Raw genomic sequence first — 22,444 nt, forward strand, 5'->3', positions numbered from 1 at the left:
AGTCGCCAAACAGAATTTCACACCACAAACAGCAACTGTCACACCAGCTTAGAACAATATTCATTTCCGACAGTTCTTGCTGTGTGCAAATCTCAACTTCTCTCTCTCTCTCTCTCTCTCTCTCTCGGAACATCTAGACCACTAACTACGAAAATGTTTAAGCGCTGAAGGCGTGGAAAATCGAAGATACTCTCTAAACCCATCGACTAGCTACAGAAATTTTACAAAACCACACAAAAGACACAGTAATATTGCACGAAAAATTCCTATTGGGAGCGGCCACTCGCGGTGTTTCCCTGTAGGATGAGGGCATGAACCACTGTTGCTGACTGAGAACCTATCATCTTCTTTGTATCATGGTTGAAAAACAGTTAAACTGCTGTGATGCACTAAATTTTCAGTATATTGTAAAAGTTATACTTGTCTCTAGCTCTCCTAGATGGCAGTTCATGTTGTCCAGGATGTCCGGAACGAATTCAAGTAGACTGGTAGCAGGAAGCTGTTGTTTGATATCAAACTGCACTTTAAATATCAGTGAGTTATGATGATAGGGGTTAACGTTTCATTATGTTGTCAAATAAAGACCTTCATTATGGTGCGGTCAGTTGTTGCCAACGTACCTGCGAACACTTAGGTTATGATTGTTACACAGTCTGTCACAGGTTGCTCTTCTTCAACATTTGATTGCAAAAAACGGTGATATAAAAATAAATTATAATTACACTGTCTGACAAGAAGACTGAAGCACCTATCGGTTGTTCCTTAGAAATCTGTACTTGATATTGTTTTTATATCAATGTGACATCTTTTTACTTCCATTCTGCACAGGGTAAAAACTGTAGGAAAAGACAGAGATTGGAATCCATCGAGTAAATAATTGAGGACGAAGGATGCATGTGCTATTCCGAGATGATGTGGTTGTCACAGAGAGGAATTTGTAGCGGGCCACATAGAATCAGTCAGAAGACTAGTGACTCAAAAAAAAACTAATGACTGAAAAAAAAAAACTGGCAAGTGTGAATAGGACTCGTGCTCCAAGGATTCCGTACAAACGGATATATTTGCAGGGTGAACATTAGTAAAACCGACAACAGCTGGGACGGATTCCTGGCTGCAAATGGAGGAAAAAAGGTCCTTTGAACATGAGTGTGAAAATGGACAGTGTTCATTCAACGACAACAAATGGTCCTGCAACACAACACAGAGCTGCATCGCATCCACATCACAACAAATATTCGAAGTGGCCTCCATGGGATTATAGGTGATAGGGACAGTAGCGGTTATCATGCAGCACTCACATAATCCTACACCATGTTGGCGGCCCTCTTGCCTGCAACTGGTACTACAGTTGGTCTCAATATCCTGAAGAACCCGGATCTCCAAATCTGATGTACTCACAGTCCACCGCCTCCATGCTCGTTCGTCTGTCTTAAAGGAATCAGGACCACACAAATGCCCAAAGATGGCAGAGAAAATCTCCAGCTCGGCCAGGAATCGAACTTGGGACCCCCTGATCCAGTGGCAGCAACGCTAGTGTATTCTTTTGATGGGGTAGTATACTCGTGCTTATTGTGCTGTGTGGAGTCAGTATTGAGGGGAGTTAGTCGCAATACACGAACGTTGTTTGTTGATTCGTGTATCGGCCAAGGACTGTTCGTTTCCTCGATTTCGTAGTTGTTTATCGGTTTCGTTGCCACGATTCTGATAGGCGTTCGGTTTTCAAACGATATTCAAGGTCCTCAGTAGGGGCAAGCTCGTGAAATTAGTTTCTTGGTAGTTGTTCTCTTTCCGGGTAGTTCGTTTGATTCATTCGTGTACTGTTGCAATTAGAAGTATCATAATCAACGCTGTTGGTCCGTGTTCTCAGTTGTTATTTAATGAATTTTTCATTCTGTGACCAGTTTCAGTTCACTGGCGGTGTATTTTCATGTATCGATATCGATACGGACAAGATGTCAGACCCGGGAATTAAAAGACTTACGAATCTTTTAAGTTCAATTTTTTCTGTAATATCGCATTCGGTCTTGTAATTTTGCATTTATTTTTATTAAATTTGGTGCTATTTTGACATGCTATGCCGACTGGCAATTGCAGACGCGTTGACCTTGTCTGCTCTTCTCCTTGTTTCCCTGTAGTTATTACTGGTAAGATTTGTCGGAAGTCTCCGGAGAAGAAAACGGCTATCCTTATTACACAGATGGCAAAACGGATATTTCGTGGGATATCAGAACCTCATCCGAAACAAATGAAGTGCAATCCTGCACCAATTACCAGTATTACTTTACTCTGAATCGTTACAGGTGCAGTCCGTGTAGTAGGCTTAGACTGTCAGGGAGTGTCCGTATGCAGAACGAGTAGTTCGTAAAGGACCTGGCGACGGCGCGGGTCTGCCTTAACGCCCCTTACCGTTAGATGGCAAAGGCATCGTTTCCACAGCGGCAGGGGATTCCACTTTACCATTGCTGAGCCAACTAGCACGAAATATTTGTTAACTGTATACACAAACCCGCATCGCAAATCACTCTACCTTTTACTGAAAATCGGAACAAAATTCCTATCGTACTTTCCGACATTTTTGACGGATTACGCATGTAATGTACGCCTGTAATGGCAGAATATTTTTTATGATATAATTACAAATTAACGCATTTAAGATTTTTTCTTTACTTGTACTGTGAAATCTTACTTCTTGCCAAATTTCATGATACTAGGTCAACTGGAAGTACCTTATAGGCTTTGATGAATGAGTTTGCGAGTATCAAAAAATGGCTGTACTTTTTGATTACATTGACTTACAAGCTTGAATTTTGTACGCCGCCAAGATGTCAATATGTGACATACGAGGGTAATCCCAAAAGTAAGGTCTCCTATTTTTTTATAAGTACATAGCCCTGTTTATTTCTACAATGGTTTACATCAGTTTACAGCTTGAACATTTAGCTATTTTTCGACATAATCACAATTTCTGTCGATGCATTTTTGTAGACGCTGTGGCAGTTTCTGTATGCCCATGTCATACCAGCTCGCCGCCATGCTGTTCAGAAAATTATGAACTGGCTGATTGTTGCTTGGTCTCAGGTGTATGCCCAGGTTTCGCCACCCGTGACAATTGAGTGCAGAAAGTTGTCCTGTTCGGCTGCAAGGTGGTGAAGAAATGCGCGGGAATCATCAACTCGTTGTCGCATGTGGTCCTCAGTCAGCATGCGTGACACCCATCTTGCGCACACCTTCCGGTAGTTCAATGTTTCCGTCAAAATTTTGTGAGCGGTGCTTCGGGAAACCTCAGGAACTAACGTGCATAGATCATCCAGGGTGAGCCGGCCGGGGTGGCCGAGCGGTTCTAGGGGCTACAGTCTGGAACCGCGCGACCGCTACGGTCGCAGGTTCGAATCCTGCCTCGGGCATGGATGTGTGTGATGTTCTTAGGTTAGTTAGGTTTAATTAATTCTAAGTTCTAGGGGACTGATGACCTCAGAAGTTACAGGGTGTTTCAAAAATGACCGGTATATTTGAAACGGCAGTAAAAACTAAACGAGCAGCGATAGAAATACACCGTTTGTTGCAATATGCTTGGAACAACAGTACATTTTCAGGCGGACAAACTTTCGAAATTACAGTAGTTACAATTTTCAACAACAGATGGCGCTGCAAGTGATGTGAAAGATATAGAAGACAACGCAGTCTGTGGGTGCGCCATTCTGTACGTCGTCTTTCTGCTGTAAGCGTGTGCTGTTCACAACGTGCAAGTGTGCTGTAGACAACATGGTTTATTCATTAGAACAGAGGATTTTTCTGGTGTTGGAATTCCACCGCCTAGAACACAGTGGAGGTTTAATGTAACCAAAGGACCGAAAAGCGATACAATAAAGGATCTGTTTGAAAAATTTCAACGGATTGGGAATGTGACGGATGAACGTGCTGGAAAGGTAGGGCGACCGCGTACGGCAACCACAGAGGGCAACGCGCAGCTAGTGCAGCAGGTGATCCAACAGCGGCCTCGGGTTTCCGTTCGCCGTGTTGCAGCTGCGGTCCAAATGACGCCAACGTCCACGTATCGTCTCATGCGCCAGAGTTTATACCTCTATCCATACAAAATTCAAACGCGGCAACCCCTCAGCGCCGCTACCATTGCTGCACGAGAGACATTCGCTAACGATATAGTGCACAGGATTGATGACGGCGATATGCATGTGGGCAGCATTTGGTTTACTGACGAAGCTTATTTTTACCTGGATGGCTTCGTCAATAAACAGAACTGGCGCATATGGGGAACCGAAAAGCTCCATGTTGCAGTCCCATCGTCCCTGCATCCTCAAAAAGTACTCGTCTGGGCCGCCATTTCTTCCAAAGGAATCATTGGCCTATTTTTCAGATCCGAAACGATTACTGCATCACGCTATCTGGACATTCTTCGTGAATTTGTGGCGGTACAAACAGCCTTAGACGACACTGCGAACACCTCGTGGTTTATGCAAGATGGTGCCCGGCCACATCGCACGGCCGACGTCTTTAATTTCCTGAATGAATATTTCTATGATCGTGTGATTGCTTTGGGCTATCCGAAACATACAGGAGGCGGCGTGGATTGGCCTCCCTATTCGCCAGACATGAACCCCTGTGACTTCTTTCTGTGGGGACACTTGAAAGACCAGGTGTACCGCCAGAATCCAGAAACAATTGAACAGCTGAAGCAGTACATTTCATCTGCATGTGAAGCCATTCCGCCAGACACGTTGTCAAAGGTTTCGGGTAATTTCATTCAGAGACTACGCCATATTATTGCTACGCATGGTGGATATGTGGAAAATATCGTACTATAGAGTTTCCCAGACCGCAGCGCCATCTGTTGTTGAAAATTGTAACTACTGTAATTTCGAAAGTTTGTCTGCCTGAAAATGTACTGTTGTCCCAAGCATATTGCAACAAACGGTGTATTTCTATCGCTGCTCGTTTAGTTTTTATTGCCATTTCAAATATACCGGTCATTTTTGAAACACCCTGTAAGTCCCATAGTGATCAGAGCCATTTCAACCATTTCGTCCAGGGTGATCCGCCGATTTCAACACTGTCTCCTCAGAAATTGACGGTCTCCCGCTCCTTTGTTCGTGGTGAATTTCGGTCCGACCAGCCGCAAACTCTCTACACCACTTACGAACATTTTTGACATCCATGCACGACTCACCATACACTCCCGCCAATTGGCGATGGAGTTCAATCGGCGCAGTGCCCTTTGCGTTCAAAAACCGAATAACTTTGCGCAATTCGCACGCGGTAATATCCAACGAGAGCTCCATTCTCAACGGCTGCCAAGCCAAGATTGAGTGCCTCAGCGCGGCGTGCGCTTGTTTACACACAGCGCGTGAAGCACGCTTCATAACAGTGTGACCAACTGCCACACAAACAGAGATCTGTACTTATAAAAAAAATAGGAGACCTTACTTTTGGGATTACCCTCGTGAATTTTAACTCGACCCTCTATCCATTCCTGAGAAAAAATGGTCTTAAGGCACAAAGTAATTATAGAGATTAGCTGTCTATGTGCATTGATCTATATTAATAGGGCAAGTTGGAAACTTGTGGAGGACCAGGATTCGAAACCGGGTCTCCTGTTTACCAGGCAGACGCGCGGACCACTGCGGCATCTGCACACAGTGGTCACCACAACTGCACGGACTACCACAGAACGCCTCCCGTCAGACCGATACCACACACTACTGATTTAGTGCTCCTGCTCATTAACACTTAGAATGCAACATTCATCTGAGAGGCGGATACGTTTGTTCCGCTGGAGACATTGAAAATCGTCCTAAGGTTCTAGTCAGTTGCGGGAGCCGTATTTGGTATTTTGTTGTAGTGTGGTGTCGATTTACCCACGAAAACTTGCTTTCATTCCAGGTCTATACCGCCTCACAGACGGATGTTCCAGGTAAGTGGATAACCTCATTATTCGCGGAATCTCCCCGATTCTCGTGAGAGTTCAAGCTTGATGTGCATCTGCAATGAAGGGATCGTTGGACGACATCATACATGGTGTCTGTTCTTTTGGACATGTCCGAAAGAACAGACATCAGTCACACTCCAAAGATTCCATTTTTATCGACTGCGGTCGGAACCCTAAAAATGAGCAGAGAAGGAAGTGTGGCCCCTAACGGAAACATCACATAGTGTTCATCTCACCTGGGAAGTGCAGAGCCTTGAGGCAGACGGCGAAGTCCCTCCTGTTGGCTCCTGGGAGGTCTTCTGGGACGAGTGGTGGCTCCAGAGGAAGCTCTTGGCTGGGGGGTGCGCAGGGGTGGTCAGCAGTCACCGAAACTGACGCTACCTGCACCAGAATACCAAAACCAACTCACTCAGATAGAAAAGACCGCCAAATACATGGCTTACATTATGAAACCATCTCTACATATGTTTGGATATTTGTGCCTTCGTCATTAAATATATGAAAGAATGAGCAGCACACTCCTCGAAGGCCGGAAAGAAATCCCGTATAGGAACATTGCAAGCTAGATGAGTACGTAGCGTTTATTCCAATACCAGATGTAACACTTCTCCCACTCTTGCTCTAAATGATGAGCCAGAACATTATAACCGCCCATGTAATAGCATATTGGTCTTCCTTTCGGGCGTAATATAGCAGAGATTCAGTGCGGCATGGATTGGTAGATTTCTGGAGGTACGTGGACCCACACTACCTACGCAAAGATCACGTAATTCCCGTAAATTTGAGCTGGCTGTATGTGGGTGCGAGATGGCATCTGGTAGAGTGCAAGACGTTTTCCATCGGTTCATATCAGACGAATTTGATAGGCAAGACATCACAATTAGTTCACTACCATTCTCTCCGAAACACTGTAGCACGATTTGGCTTTGTGACGTAGACAGTTAGCCTACTGGAAAATGTCATCGCAGTTACAGAAGACATCAAGCGTACAAGGATACAGGTGCTGCGCAGTGATGTTCACTTTAGTGTACTGCGGTCATGGTGCCGTCGATTACTACCTCAGGTCCCACGGAAACAGAAGTGAATGGCCCCATATCATAATACTGCTTTCACCATTCTACGTTCGTGGCATAGTGCATCTTCCGAGAAGCTGTCCGACTGGTTGATGGCTTCCCCCGAGACAACCGTCAGCTTGGTAGGACAAGAAACGTAATTCATCGGACAGGATGATACGGTTTCATCGATTCACGGACCAATGTTATTGATCTCGTGCGCCTTGGAATAATGATTTACTGTGTCATTGTGCGAACGTGGAAAGACATGGAAGTCGTCTGCTTTGAAGCCCCCCGCTGAATGATGTACTCTTAAACACTTAGAGCCTGCACCAATATTCTATTTTGTCGTCAGATCTGCCAGAGATCGCCGCCTATCGTGCTTGGCGTCGAATCTCGCTGTGGACGGCACTCATAATGTTTTGGCTCATTAGTGTATTTAATTACGTTTATTTAGTGGTCGAAGGTAAATCAAGGTCATCAGATATTATTGTTGTGGATGACGAAGTTACGTACAAGTGAACAAAGGAAGATTAAAAGCTGTTACTTTGTGTCTGTTGCCAATCCTATATCTAGCTTTCGACCTTGGTGTTCCAAAAAGAATATACGTATTTCGAATGCATATATTTATTAAACTTTAAGGCATACGAATTTGAAACTTTACACACATATTTACGAACTTCTCAAGCTCAGATTACAAACGTTCAATATGTCCTCCATCAGCGACACGAACTGTATCACATCGATACTCAAATTCCTCCCATACACGGGCAAGCATGTCCGTCGTCACTGATGTTATGGCAGTACGGATCCGGTTCTTCAACTTTTCCAGGTTCTGTGGGAGTGGTGGTACATAAACGAAACCCCACTGGAAGAAGTCAGAGGGTGTCAAATCCGGTGACCGTGCAGCCCAGCTGAGAAATCCTATGTCGCCAGCTCCTTGACGACAAATCCAGCGGTTCGGTAGAGTTTTTCATTCAGATATTCACGCACTTAGCAACTCCAGTGAGGGATGCCCCGTCTTGTTGAAAAACGAAGTTGTCTTCGTGCAGCCACGGAAACAACCAGTTTTGTAACATAGCGAGATACTGCTGACCATTAACCGTGTTTCCATTAAAAAAAGGGGCCGGCCGAAGTGGCCGAGCGGTTCTAGGCGCTACAGTCTGGAACCGCACGACCGCTACGGTCGCAGGTTCGAATCCTGCCTCGGGCATGGATGTGTGTGATGTCCTTAGGTTAGTTAGGTTTAAGTAGTTCTAAGTTCTAGGGGACTTATGACCACAGCAGTTGAGTCCCATAGTGCTCAGAGCCATTTGAACCATTAAAAAGGAATAATCCGTAAACAGATGATCGGGATATCACACAAAACACATTGACTATGGGCGAATCTCGTACACGTTCAATGGCTGCATGTGGGTTCTGTGGGCCCCAAATTCGAACATTGTTTTTGTTTACCATGTGGAAAGTCGCTTCATCACAGAACTCGATGCGTTGTGCGAACGTGCTATCGTTGTCAATAGCATCAAGAATCTCGTTACAAAATGCCACACGTTAGCGTTTGTCAGGAGGACGCAGAGCTTTTAACAGCTGTAACTTGTACGGCCTCATAACCAATCGCCGTCTGAAAACGCACCAAATTATTGTTGTAGGCAGTGGTAACTCCCGACTGGCACGACGAGTTGATTTTGAAGGACTACGTTGGAAAGCAGTTTGAATTCGTGCAACAATTTCTTCAGGAACACGAGGGCGGCCAGGAATCTTTCCTTACATACACATCCTGTATCTAGAAACTCTCGATACCATTTACGAATGTTCCACCTATTCGGAAGATCAATTTGGTACCTCAATCTGAAATGCCTTTGCACTGTAATCACCTAATTGCACTTCGCAATCTCGAGAACACAAAATGATTTCTACTGCGGAGTAGCCATTTTAAACAAGTGACGGTTGCCAAGCGAAACGAAGAGAGCTGACATCTATCGGCTATTAATATAAACTAGACTATGTATTGGTTTCTCCAATAGCCGAGCGAGCCGCAGCGATCGATAGTTTGGACGAAATAATACTTTATAATACGTATATTCTTTTTGAAACACCCTGAATTTTGCAGCGTTTAACTTTGAAATTCCTACACTGCTGCAAAAAAATTAGTACATCTGCAAAGGCAGCTTGGATTTTGATCCGATGACGGCATTTGCCGTATGGGTCGCAGATGTACTGATAATGGTTTTAACGCCGTCCGCCAAGGGACAGCATAGTGGCACAGTTACCAGAGCGCGATCTGTATCTACCCTTTAACAGGGAAAGCTCACAGCCAGAAGGCCGTGGAGATGCACTCGCGATTCCTACAGCCAACATAGCGAGTTTGAAACGGGTCAAATTGTGGCCTTTCGAGTGGCGGGTTGGTCCTTCCGGAGAATTGCCAGAAGAGTTGGATCCACTGCATCAGTTGTGCAACGCTAGTATCTGTGGTCACGTGAGCGATCTTGCATGTTGTAACGTGAGAACTGGCCGCCTAGAACTGGTAGAAGGTAAGGTGAATTTGTCTGCGTATCGCGGCCGGCGGGTCGCCGTGGCTGCTCCAGGAGAGCTATGTGCCCCAGCAAAGGGCTGGATGTGGGCAGAGCCCAGTAGGGGGAATTTTGGCGACAGACGGTCACTTTGGACAGACAATGTTCGAAGGAAAGGCGGAGTGTCAGATAGTCTTAAAGACGGCTAAATTACAACTCTGTGAACTTCGACAGGAAATAAGTTGCACATTAAAGTCAATCTGAATACATCTGCAGTCTCGGAAAAATGAGTACGTCCGATGGCACAACAGTATTTTAATATCTTTGAAGCTACAGAATTTAACATTTCACAGCGAATAAACATTTTCACAGTGAACCTCTGAATTAACAACTTTTAAACGCTGCAAGCGATTTCAACATACGATATCTCAGATGATAGCCTTGCGCTATAGTTATCATCCCTGAAAGCTATTTATCTGTATCTATTTTATTTGTTGATTACGACGTCTTTTATATCATTTTCGCTATGCAAATGTTTGTCAGAACATCATATCCTCCACAATTACGCAGCAAATGAACACTGAATGAATACTCCATACTTTGTCATGCTTGTGTATTTATTCAACGTAAAGTTTACTATTTTGCCAGTAACCTCATTCAAATGTTGATGGCAAGTGCTGTTAAAAAACTACGATGAGTTAAATTGGTCAGTCGCATGTTTTAACGGCCACCACTTCTGAAAAGAGAACCAAAAGACGTTTCTGTTAAGAAGGCATAATAATTGAAATAAATGGTTTAGCTCCATCATAAGTTGCATTGATAAGTATCTTTTTGTATTTCTTGATGGTGACTAGTTTTGGACACCTGTGTCCATTTTCAAAGCATCCATCTGACGAATACATCCAATAGCCTATTTGGAAAAACTGCCCCTACAGTGATGATCAAAGTGACACTATGGCCAACTCAACAACAGTAAATACACCACATAGGATAGACACCAGAGAACTGATTTTGCTGCATAGGATATCGCCTGTATTTGTCACACATACGATACGGATATTTTGAAAATGGGTGCAGGTGTCCGAAACTAGTCACCACCAAGAAATGATGGTTCAAATGGTTCAAATGGCTCTGAGCACTATGGGACTTAACATCTATGGTCATCAGTTCCCTAGAACTTAGAACTACTTAAACCTAACTAACCTAAGGACATCACACAACACCCAGTCATCACGAAGCAGAGAAAATCCCTGATCCCGCCGGGAATCGAACCCGGGAACCCGGACGTGGGAAGCGAGAACGCTACCGCACGACCACGAGCTGCGGACCAAGAAATGAAGACAGGTCCTTATCAATGCAACTTATGTCACAGCTACAGACATTTATACCAATCATTAAAAAAGTTGCAGACCTATTTCTCACCTGCAGCACGCTGCTAGTTTTTGCATAAATAATTGTTTAAATAACATTTAGCTATAATCTGTATTCATTTAATGTGAGTGCACTTGTGCAAGAATACTGGCTTATTTATCTGTGAACCAACTATACTTGCATTTATTGTAAATGGTCTGAATGTAATCGAAAGTGTACAACATTTCATTATATAAATATGGTTGCAATATATTAGTTTAATCTGGAAAGTAATCGAGAGGAGTCAAATCATGTCTGTAGCATGTAAGATCGATATATTTTTGGTGGGGATAACCCTCAGCGATTGGAAAAGCAGACAGTAGTGGAACACCCTAGGGAGTCTGTTGGAGACTGGGACTTTTAGAGTGAAGTGCTCATGGAAGCGATTCCGGAACTTTTACGTTTGTGCTGGAAGAAGACAGACCTGCCTGTGGTAATGCACGTGGTTCAGACGTGTAGGTGATAGACTGTGTGTGGTGAACAGCCGTTGTGAGATTTTAACTTTTGACGACACTTTCAGTTAGATCCTCAATGTTCGTTCTGGAAGAAGGCAGACCTGCCTGTGGTATCGTGTGGTTTTTGATGGAGTGGGTGATACATTCTGGGTGGTGGACGTCAGCTAACATACTTTAATTTACATTTCAAGAGGTCTGAATGTGCTCATTAGTACGATTCTAACTTTTGCTGTTTGATTTACGGAACTGGGTATAGACAGAGTTACTATTATTTGTATTGCAAGTGATAATTTGCAAATCATCATGTTGAAGCCTCAACTGTTTTGAGCTGGTGAACATTTAGTGTATCGAAATTACGAAATGCACGTAATTTTCGTGTATCTACGACTACAATTTACTTTGAGGATTTTGCTACCATTCTCATACTACCAACGTAACTTTACTGCATTTGGTAAGGGGATTTTCTGTCTGTGTTTTAACATATCGTAGGACCACTTCTCTATTATTTGAGATGTCCTTCCTTGAATAACCATTATTCAACATAATTCTCAGCCGTCTGCATCAATTACAGACGTTGTAATTTCATCAATTATAGGCATTAGAACAGAGCCCTTCTTGTTAAATTACTCATTTAACATTTGTTTTGTATTTATGTGTATTTTAGCAACTCGCAAGTCGAGCCTATGCATAGACTGACTGCAGGATCACAGCTATAGGTTATTATTTACAGCGAATTAGCTGCAGGGTATGTAAGCTCGACCCTATGACTACATCGAGGAATTCGTTTTTAAACAGAGCCGTGCATAGCCCATGTACCGAAAGTATGAGCAATATCAAGCAAAGGAGGAACTCATTTGCTCGTATGGGATGCTGTTCGGAAGAGCAACTACTCGGCAGTAACTTTTAGTTACAATCGCAACCTGTAGACGAGGTTCTGGACGTCCACGCAGCACAGACGCCAGCCAGGATCGTCGTATTGTAAGGGCAGCAGTGGCAGATCGTACAGCTGCCACAGCACAGATAAGAGGGCTTGTGAGCCCAGGTGTGTCAACAGGAACTGTTGTGAACCGGTTATTAGCAGTGGGACTGCGGGCACGCACACTTTTAGCCCGACTTCCCACAGCAATGACGTGCACTGCTTGACTGGTGCTGTCAGAGGATCATTTGGAAGATGGAATGGCACGCCATGGTCTGTTTTGATTCTGACTGTAGGTAAATGACGGTCGTTTGCACATACAACATAGCTCTGGTGAGTACTGTCCCGTAGAGCTCATTCGTCCAAATATACTGGCCCCACACCAGGCCTTATGATCTCATTTACCTTCGGTGTTTCTGGAGGGGACGTTACCCAGCATTCGGTTGATGCAGAATTTTGTTATAAGCGTTCTTTTGCCGCCTACGCACTACTTGTGAAACAACATGCTCTGTAGGACGTGCCACAACTTCCCTGGCCAGTACGATATCTGGACTTGTCTCTAGTCGAGCACGTGTATCGAAATTACGAAATGCACATAATTTTCGTGTATCTACGACTACAATTTACTTTGAGGATTTTGCTACCATTCTCATGATACTACCAACGTAACTTTACTGCATTTGGTAAGGGTATTTTCTGTCTGTATTTTAACATATCGTAGGACCCCGTTCATTACCTTTTTTTTTAATCGCACTTCCACTTCTTACCTTCCAATGGCTTTTATATCACGTTCAATAATCACTATATTCAGTATAAGTCGTTTCATTTGAGATTCTGTGTACCGCCTTCGCGCCACATTACCATATTCGACCTTCGGCTCCTAATTTCTGACTCATAATGACTACTTTAACAAGCGCAGTTGCTCAGCTCCAAAAAAACTCGCATTTCTGAGATGACAATGGCGCTAGAAATGACTCGTATCAACCATCAAATCTTACAGAACTACATGAACGGGTGGAGCAGACGTGGCATAGCGTAACGCAGGACAGTATCTGCCATCGATCTACTGGATGCCAGAGGCAGCACCTCACTGCCACCCGTGGAGGCTACACCACGTACTGGTAGAGTGTTTCAGCATAGGCCGATACCTGGTATCTCAGAACCCTTTTGCTATTCATCTGTAAATGTAATCATTTCATGTATCCCATATGCACTATTGCAACAGCAAATCTTGAGTGAATTGGAAAGCTCTAATAGGGTGCACAAATTTTTTGCGGCAGTGTATAATGTGCTTAGTTATAGCTAACAGTTGATAAGTACGAGTAATATTTGCAATTAAAGCCACTATCATACAATTTCAGCTTAACAATATTTGAATTCACACTCATATTCGTCATCGTCTTTGTAACACTAGTTTCATTCTGCTTATCGTCGCTCTAGAACATTTACTTAATCTTAAATCAAAGGCTATTTCACACAAGTACCATTTCTCATAACGTGCTTGCGATTGTTAATGTTAAACAAAGGAGGCACTAACCTTCCCATACGGAACGGCTGTTGGTGGCCGAGCGGTTCTAGGCGCTTCAGTCTGGAACCGCACGACCGCTACGGTCGCAGGTTCGAATCCTGCCTCGGGCATGGATGTGTGTGATGTCCTTAGGTTAGTTAGGTTTAAGTAGTTCTGAGTCCTAGGGGACTGATGACCTGAGATGTTAAGTCCCATGGTGCTCAGAGGTATTTGAACCAACCTTCCCACACATTTCATTCATAACGCATTACGTTACTGTTACTTACCCCCGTTCATTACCTTTTTTCTAATCGCACTTCCACTTCTTAGCTTCCAATGGCTTTTATATCACGTTCAATAATCACTATATTCAGTATAAGTCGTTTCATTTGAGATTCTGTGTACCGCCTGTCGCGCCAGATTACCATACTCGACCTTCGGCTGCTAATTTCTGACTCATAAGGACTACTTTAACATGCACAGTTGCTCAGCTCCAAAAAAACTCGCATTTCTGAGATGACAATGCCTGCTTTACCTACGTTTCCTCGAAGAACATTGCACCCTCATACAGAGTACCGAAGAAACGAGAATCCTGGAGCGTTGTGACAGTGAATAAGTGTTGGAATCTGGATCAGATCGTTCACCTGTGTGGTGTCACCGCCAGACACCACACTTGCCAGGTGGTAGCCTTTAAATCGGCCGCGGTCCATTAGTATACGCCGGACCCGCGTGTCGCCACTGTCAGTGATTGCAGACCGAGCGCCACCACACGGCAGGTCTAGAGAGACTGACTAGCACTCGCCCCAGTTGTACAGCCGACTTAGCCAGAGATGGATCACTGACAACTACGCTCTCATTTGCCGAGACGATAGTTAGCATAGCCTTCAGCTACGTCATTTGCTACGACCTAGCAAGGCGCCATAGCATTTGATAATTAATATTGTGAAGCATGTACCGTAACGAGAGATGTTCCACAATTGTAGATTAAAGTTAAGTACTATACCAACTACGTACTTTATTTGCTACTATTAATCCCCTTAACTGTTCCAGACTTCACGTCAGTCAGCGTGTAATTAAACGCGTGCATTTCGGCCTCCTCTAGCAACACAGTGTTGGCTCTTCTGCCAACACTACAACCTGTATGCTGGATTGTGATTATCCAAACCTTTCGGACCACATTTTGTTCCAGTCCGCGCCGACCACGCCTCTCCGCTGACTTTGTTATTATTTGCATACTTGATGTGTTCTTTTAGTGTCAGACAGTAGCTCGGATCCCCTGCCCCGCCTGAATATTGATTTGGAGTATAAGTCGTACTCAGGCTTCGTAGGACGCCTGTATCTCGCTGCCACGGAGGTAATCGAACTCAGTTGCATAAGATGATGATGAGGTCCCATACTCCCTGGAGCGTAGGGGACGATGCGGGAGACCCGCACCGCCGTGGTAGGTAAGGTCCTAGCGGAGATGGTTTGCCATTGCCTTCCTCCGACCGTGATGGGGATGAATGATGATGATGAATATGACACAACAACACGCAGTCATCTCGAGCCAGGAAAAATTCCTGACCCCGCACGCGGAAAGCGAGAACGCTACCACAAGACCACGAGTTGCGGACCAGTTACATAAAATGGCACGAGAACAACAATGGCAGCAAGTACACATAACAGAAAAGCACATACAGCAAAAAGACGGTTGGTTCGATCGTCGAAATACTGTCCTTAAAATGGAAGCAACAACTCAGCAGAACACCTGACGGCAGTCCATTGATGAACCTATTGGAACATACAAACGAAGGGAAGGCGTGCGAGAACTGAACTATCCCTCCGAGCCGCCAGTTTCCCTGCTCCCTAATATACACTGCTCAAAAGAATTGAACATCAGTCTGAGCATCTGCCATACACCATTGCCCAATAACTGACGACTGGGTACGTTACCAAATTATATCTCTATCTTTCGCAAGTTAAGTACGCAAATAAACATCATTATAAAAACGTCTTAGCCATCTTTGCATCTTCGAGGTACTTAACAAGAACTGAAATATCCGACAGGCGTGTAAAACAAAGGGGAAACAGTCATTTATCCTATCAACCTGGGTGCTTTTCATTGGACTTTGAGAGCGTCAGTATCGTGTAGGCTCTCCGTGAGCGTCTATCATCGCCCGGCACCTACGTAGCACGCTCCGTAAAAGCTTACGGAGGTCACGCTGTGATGTACGTTCCCATTCTTCAACGGGAGACAATGAGAATTCTTGGTGAGTCCGTGGTGGAACAGCACGACCACAACCACGTCTGTCAGGCATGTACCACATACATACGGTGGGGTTTAAGTAGGGACTCACCGCCAGCCCTTCCATTACTTCAATGTCCAGGCTTGGGAAGACGTCCGTGGTGACGCCCGCAACATGGGCTCTGGCACTGTCATGCATGAGAAGGAATTCAGGGCCTGCCGGCCGGAGGGGTCGTGCGGTTCTAGGCACTACAGTCTGGAACCGCGTGACCGCTACGGTCGCAGGTTCGAATCATGCCTCGGGCATGGATGTGTGTGATGTTCTTAGGTTAGTTAGGTTCAAGCAGTTCTAAGTTCTAGGGGACTGATGACCTCAGAAGTTAAGTCCCATAGTGCTCATAGCCATTTGAACCAATTCAGGGCCACTACAACATGCAGCAGACACCGGGTGGTTTAACAAGTTCTATGTACTGCCTGATGGTAAGGCGACCATGACAAAGGCAAGATCCGTACGACTGTCAAATCTGTTACCTCCCCGAGGAGCGTTACCGAATCTACTTGAATAACGAAAACAAAAGCAGCGCCTGTATTTGAAGCTAACGTCGTTTATTCTTTTCATCACATGATTATCTTCAGGCCCAGAACGTAACCTGTCATCCACAAACGTTTTCATGTGCAATGAACAGCGGGCATACGAAAACCGTGATCTGGTCGGATGAGCCCCGATTTCAGTTGGTAAAAGGTAATCGTAGGGTTCTAGTGGGACGGAGACCCACGAAGACATGAATAAAAGTTGTCGACAAGGCACTGTGCAAGCTGGTAGTGACTCCACAATGGTGTGCGCTATGTTTACATGGAATGGACTGCGTCCTCTGTCCAACTGTATCGATTATTAACAGGAAATGTTTACGTTCGGCTACTTGGAGATCACTTACAGCCATTCATGGACTCCATGTTCCCAAACGACGACGGAATTTTTGTGGATGATTCGAATGGTTCAAATGGCTCTGAGCACTACGGGACTTAACATCGGAGGTCATCAGTCCCCTAGAACTTAGAACTACTTAAACCTAACTAACCAAAGGACATTACATACATCCATGCCCGAGGCAGGATTCGAACCTGCGACCCGTAGCAGTCGCGCGGTTCCGGACTGAAGTACCTAGAACCGCTCGGCCACCGCGGCCGGCTTTTATGGATGACAATGTGTCATGTCACTGGGCTTCGTTTGAAGATGTTCTGAACAACTCTAGCGGATGATTTGGCCAACCAGATCGTCTGACACGAATCCCGTGGAACATTTACAGGACATAATCAAGAGATCAGTTCGTGCACAACATCGTGCACCGGCAACGCTTTCGCAGTTGTGGACGGCTGTAGAGGCAGCATGGCTGAGTATTTCTGCAGGGGACATGTAATGACTTGTTGTGTCCATGCCACGTCTAGTTGCTGCATAACGCCAGGCAAAAGGAGGTCCGAAACGATATTAAGCAGGTATCCCATGACTTTCTTCACCTCGGTGTGCGTGTCCTCTAATTATTTTGAGCAGTGTAGCTACGTTAAGCGGCTAACTACGGTTATTGGGTGGTGCGTCTTTACTTTAAATGCTGAAAGTCCGATATTTCAGTGTAAACCTGGGCTCACAAAGCAGCAAGTCAAAACAACAAAAAACGGACTCCCCCAAGGATCTGTATTCGCTCCACTACTTTTTAATGATTACATCAGTGACATGATTGACACTGAGAAAAGTAAGTTTTGCTACGCTGATGACATGGCTATAGTTACTCAAAGTAAATGGCTAGAAGATGGTGAAAAAACACTAACTGCTGACCTAGAAGTACTAAACCAGTACTACAAACAATGGAGACTGTGCCCAAACCCAAATAAAACAGAGACTTGCGCCTTCCATTTTAATAACAGACTAGCGGACAGAGAACTAAATATTACTTTCTGCGGAAAACGAATTAAACATAACAAATTTCCCAAATATTTAGTCATAACTCTTGACAGGTCACGTATCTTCAAGAAACACCTGGAGCTAACTAGCCAGAAACTGAAAACCCAAAATATCATCCAGAGATTAGCAGGTACCACATGGGGAGCGGATGCAAATACACTACGTGTTGCAGCAATATCACACGTCTATTCCGCGGCAGAGTACTGTGCCTCTGTGTGGAGTAGGAGTGCCCGTGTAAAGAAGATTGACGCCCAGATCAATGAAGCCATGAGGACAATAACACGGACACGAAAGTCAACACCTCTAGAATGGCTTCATGTCCTCTCGAACATCACTCCGCCTGAAATCCGTAGACAGCAAGCAACAATTCAGGAATGGCAAAAAATAAATCATGCAGATAAGGCAAGAGTACTACCGATACACCAAGTACTAGATGACCGCTGTCGATATCGCCTTAAATCAAGAGCGGCTATATGGGAAGACAGAACACTTGCCCAAGGAAATACCTATGACTGCCACAAATTCTGGAAAACCAAGTGGAACAATAGTGGCATTAACCGACACAATATAGAGGACCCCAGCCAACAACTCCCAGGAGTGCAGCTTCCTCGTAAAATTTGGTGCCAGCTTAACCGTGTGAGAACTGGACACGCGAGAACTAAATCCATGGTGTACAAATGGGGCCCCAATGATAACCCAATGTGTGACTGTGAAACTGATGAACAAACATTACAACATCTAGTGCAAGATTGCCCACTGCGAAGATTCTGTGGTGACTGGAGAGAGACTTCGTGGAGACCAGCCCTGCTGCCATTAAATAGCTGTCACATTTGGACATAACTTTTTGACGAATTGTAGCTGTGATAATATTTCAACTTTGCTCAGATTTAATAATGACTAGTGTTTGTTCTGTTTATATTATTATGTAGGTGTGTATATGTAGACTCCTGGAAATTGAAATAAGAACACCGTGAATTCATTGTCCCAGGAAGGGGAAACTTTATTGACACATTCCTTGGGTCAGATACATCACATGATCACACTGACAGAACCACAGGCACATAGACACAGGCAACAGAGCATGCACAATGTCGGCACTAGTACAGTGTATATCCACCTTTCGCAGCAATGCAGGCTGCTATTCTCCCATGGAGACGATCGTAGAGATGCTGGATGTAGTCCTGTGGAACGGCTTGCCATGCCATTTCCACCTGGCGCCTCAGTTGGACCAGCGTTCGTGCTGGACGTGCAGACCGCGTGAGACGACGCTTCATCCAGTCCCAAACATGCTCAATGGGGGACAGATCCGGAGATCTTGCTGGCCAGGGTAGTTGACTTACACCTTCTAGAGCACGTTGGGTGGCACGGGATACATGCGGACGTGCATTGTCCTGTTGGAACAGCAAGTTCCCTTGCCGGTCTAGGAATGGTAGAACGATGGGTTCGATGACGGTTTGGATGTACCGTGCACTATTCAGTGTCCCCTCGACGATCACCAGTGGTGTACGGCCAGTGTAGGAGATCGCTCCCCACACCATGATGCCGGGTGTTGGCCCTGTGTGCCTCGGTCGTATGCAGTCCTGATTGTGGCGTTCACCTGCACGGCGCCAAACACGCATACGACCATCATTGGCACCAAGGCAGAAGCGACTCTCATCGCTGAAGACGACACGTCTCCATTCGTCCCTCCATTCACGCCTGTCGCGACACCACTGGAGGCGGGCTGCACGATGTTGGGGCGTGAGCGGAAGACGGCCTAACGGTGTGCGGGACCGTAGCCCAGCTTCATGGAGACGATTGCGAATGGTCCTCGCCGATACCCCAGGAGCAACAGTGTCCCTAATTTGCTGGGAAGTGGCGGTGCGACCCCTACGGCACTGCGTAGGATCCTACGGTCTTGGCGTGCATCCGTGCGTCGCTGCGGTCCGGTCCCAGGTCGACGGGCACGTGCACCTTCCGCCGACCACTGGCGACAACATCGATGTACTGTGGAGACCTCACGCCCCACGTGTTGAGCAATTCGGCGGTACGTCCACCCGGCCTCCCGCATGCCCACTATACGCCCTCGCTCAAAATCCGTCAACTGCACATACGGTTCACGTCCACGCTGTCGCGGCATGCTACCAGTGTTAAAGACTGCGATGGAGCTCCGTATGCCACGGGAAACTGGCTGACACTGACGGCGGCGGTGCACATATGCTGCGCAGCTAGCGCCATTCGACGGCCAACACCGCGGTTCCTGGTGTGTCCGCTGTGCCGTGCGTGTGATCATTGCTTGTACAGCCCTCTCGCAGTGTCTGGAGCAAGTATGGTGGGTCTGACACACCGGTGTCAATGTGTTCTTTCTTCCATTTCCAGGAGTGTATATTTGTATTTATACGAGGGCTATCCACAAAGTACATTACGTTTTGGAATTAAAAATAAAAAAAGTATTGGAAATTTTTTTATATACAGATGAAAGCCACACTTAAATACTACTTTTCTACATAGTTGCTATTTAAATTAAGGCACTTATCGTAGCGATGGACGAGCTTGGAAATTCCTTCGTCGTAAAATTCCGCCGCCTGCGCCTTCAACCACGTGGTTACCTCTTCTTGAAGCTGTGCGTCGTCATCTAAACGCTGCATAGCCAACCACTTCTTCATTGCTGGGAATAAGTGGAAGTCGCTCGGTGCCAGGTCGGGACTGTACGGCGGATGAGGAAACAACTCCCACTTAAAAGATTCGAGAACTTCACGAGTGGCATTTGCCGTGTGGGCCCGGGCGTTGTCGTGAATCAGCAAGATCTTTGAGCCCAACTTTCCCCTGCGGTTGTTTTGTATTGCACTTCTGAGGTTGTGCAGAGTTTGGCAATACCTTTGAGAGTTTATTGTAGTGCCTCTTTCGAGGAAATCCACAAAAATCACATCTTTTCTGTCCCAAAAGACAGTCGCCATCACCTTCCATGCCGACATTGTCTGCATGCATTTCTTGGGTTTTTGGGGGGAATTTGTGTGCCCCCACTGCATTGACTGCAATTTTGTCTCGCAGTTCACATGCTTAAACCATGTTTCGTCACCAGTAACGATGCGATCGAGTAATGAGTCGCCAACTTTCTCGTAAGCGTCCGAAAACGTTAACGCTGCAGCAATTCGCTGACTTTTTTGTGAATCTCTGTCAAAATTTTTGGTATCCATCTTGCAGAAAACTTGTGGTAACCAAGGTTTTCGGTAATGATTTCATGCAACAAGCTTCGTGAAATTTGTGGAAAACTCATAGAGAGTTCCGTTATTGTGAAATTACGGTTTTCACGGACCGCGGCATCGACTTTTTCGACAAGTTCGGCAATCACTATGCTGGGTCTTCCACTTCGCTCTTCGTCGTGAACGTTAGTTCGGCCATTTTTAAATTTTATGACCCATTGACGCACTCCACCTTCAGTGATTATGTTGTCCCCATACACTTCACAAAGCTGCCCATAGATTTCTATCGGTGTACAGTTTTTTGCAGTCAGAAACCTTATTACAGCACGTACTTCACACTTCGCGGCATTTTCAATTAACGCTGACATTTCAAACTGTCACAGTAACTCAACGGAGTACAGCACGAACCTCTCACTAGCACGGCAGGATGCCGACTGAGCGGCGGAATGCCATGACACCAAGATGGCCGCGCTAGCCCCGCCCCTAACGGACACAAACGAAAACGTAATGTACTTTGTGGATAGCCCTCGTATGTTATGTTATGTAAATTTACGATGTCAATACCGCACTTGCACTGGTAAAGCCATACGATAAATAATAATAGAACTTTAAATGTAAAGTTAACTCGCAGACGCACCTGGTCGACGGTGAGGTTTGCAGGCAGCGAGCAGGAGAGCAAATAGGGCTGGGAGTCGGGGTCGCCGTCGCCCCACTGTGCGGGCCAGAGCGCCGTGGGCTGCGCCTCCAGCAGCACGGTGGCCGAGTCCCCGGTCAGCCACAGCCGGCAGAAGAGGCGCTGCTGCGGGCGGCCGCCCACCGCCAGCAGCCGCAGGTACTGGAAGTCGCGCAGCCGGCGGTCGCCGTGTGCAGACAGCAGCCACGCCCCGCTGCCCGGCACCCTGGCCCACTGGCGAGCCACCGGCCACACAGCTGTCCCCACGTCAGGCGGCAGCCAACCTGGAGCACCACATCTTTCGTCTACAGTCATTCCTTCTAATTGTATATTAATTGCTGTCATAATGAAATTTACTGCCCCAACAATACATGAAACTTCTGCTAAGTGTAATGAGAAAATAACTAAATCTAGTGATTAGGGTCCAGTGACGCATAGACGATGCTGTCATTAGGGGAACAGAGCGCGCTAGGATTGCTGAAGGGCGGGCCTTGCCTTTTCAAAGAACCTCCCGGGCATTGTAGCAATATACACTGTGTGATCAAAAGTATCCGGACACCTGGCTGAAGATGACTTACAAGTTCGAGGCGTCCTCCATCGGTAATGCTGGAATTCAG

The 22,444-nt window shown here is 45.7% G+C and overlaps 1 protein-coding gene across 1 annotated transcript in view; it reads right to left on the minus strand.

Annotated features, from left to right (window-relative positions):
- LOC126456523 (uncharacterized) overlaps positions 1-21,968 on the minus strand; it is a gene marked incomplete at its 5' end in the record, with an annotated part of 69,799 nt that extends 47,831 nt beyond the window's left edge. The window contains 2 exons of the mRNA XM_050092272.1: positions 6,178-6,318; positions 21,788-21,968. Of these exons, the coding sequence (XP_049948229.1) occupies positions 6,178-6,318; positions 21,788-21,968 (322 nt within the window). The remainder of the gene's footprint in view (positions 1-6,177; positions 6,319-21,787) is intronic.
- Positions 21,969-22,444: the final 476 nt, after the last annotated feature.

This window comes from Schistocerca serialis, chromosome 2, assembly GCF_023864345.2.
Source record: "Schistocerca serialis cubense isolate TAMUIC-IGC-003099 chromosome 2, iqSchSeri2.2, whole genome shotgun sequence".
In the NCBI taxonomy this organism is placed as follows: domain Eukaryota; kingdom Metazoa; phylum Arthropoda; class Insecta; order Orthoptera; family Acrididae; genus Schistocerca; species Schistocerca serialis.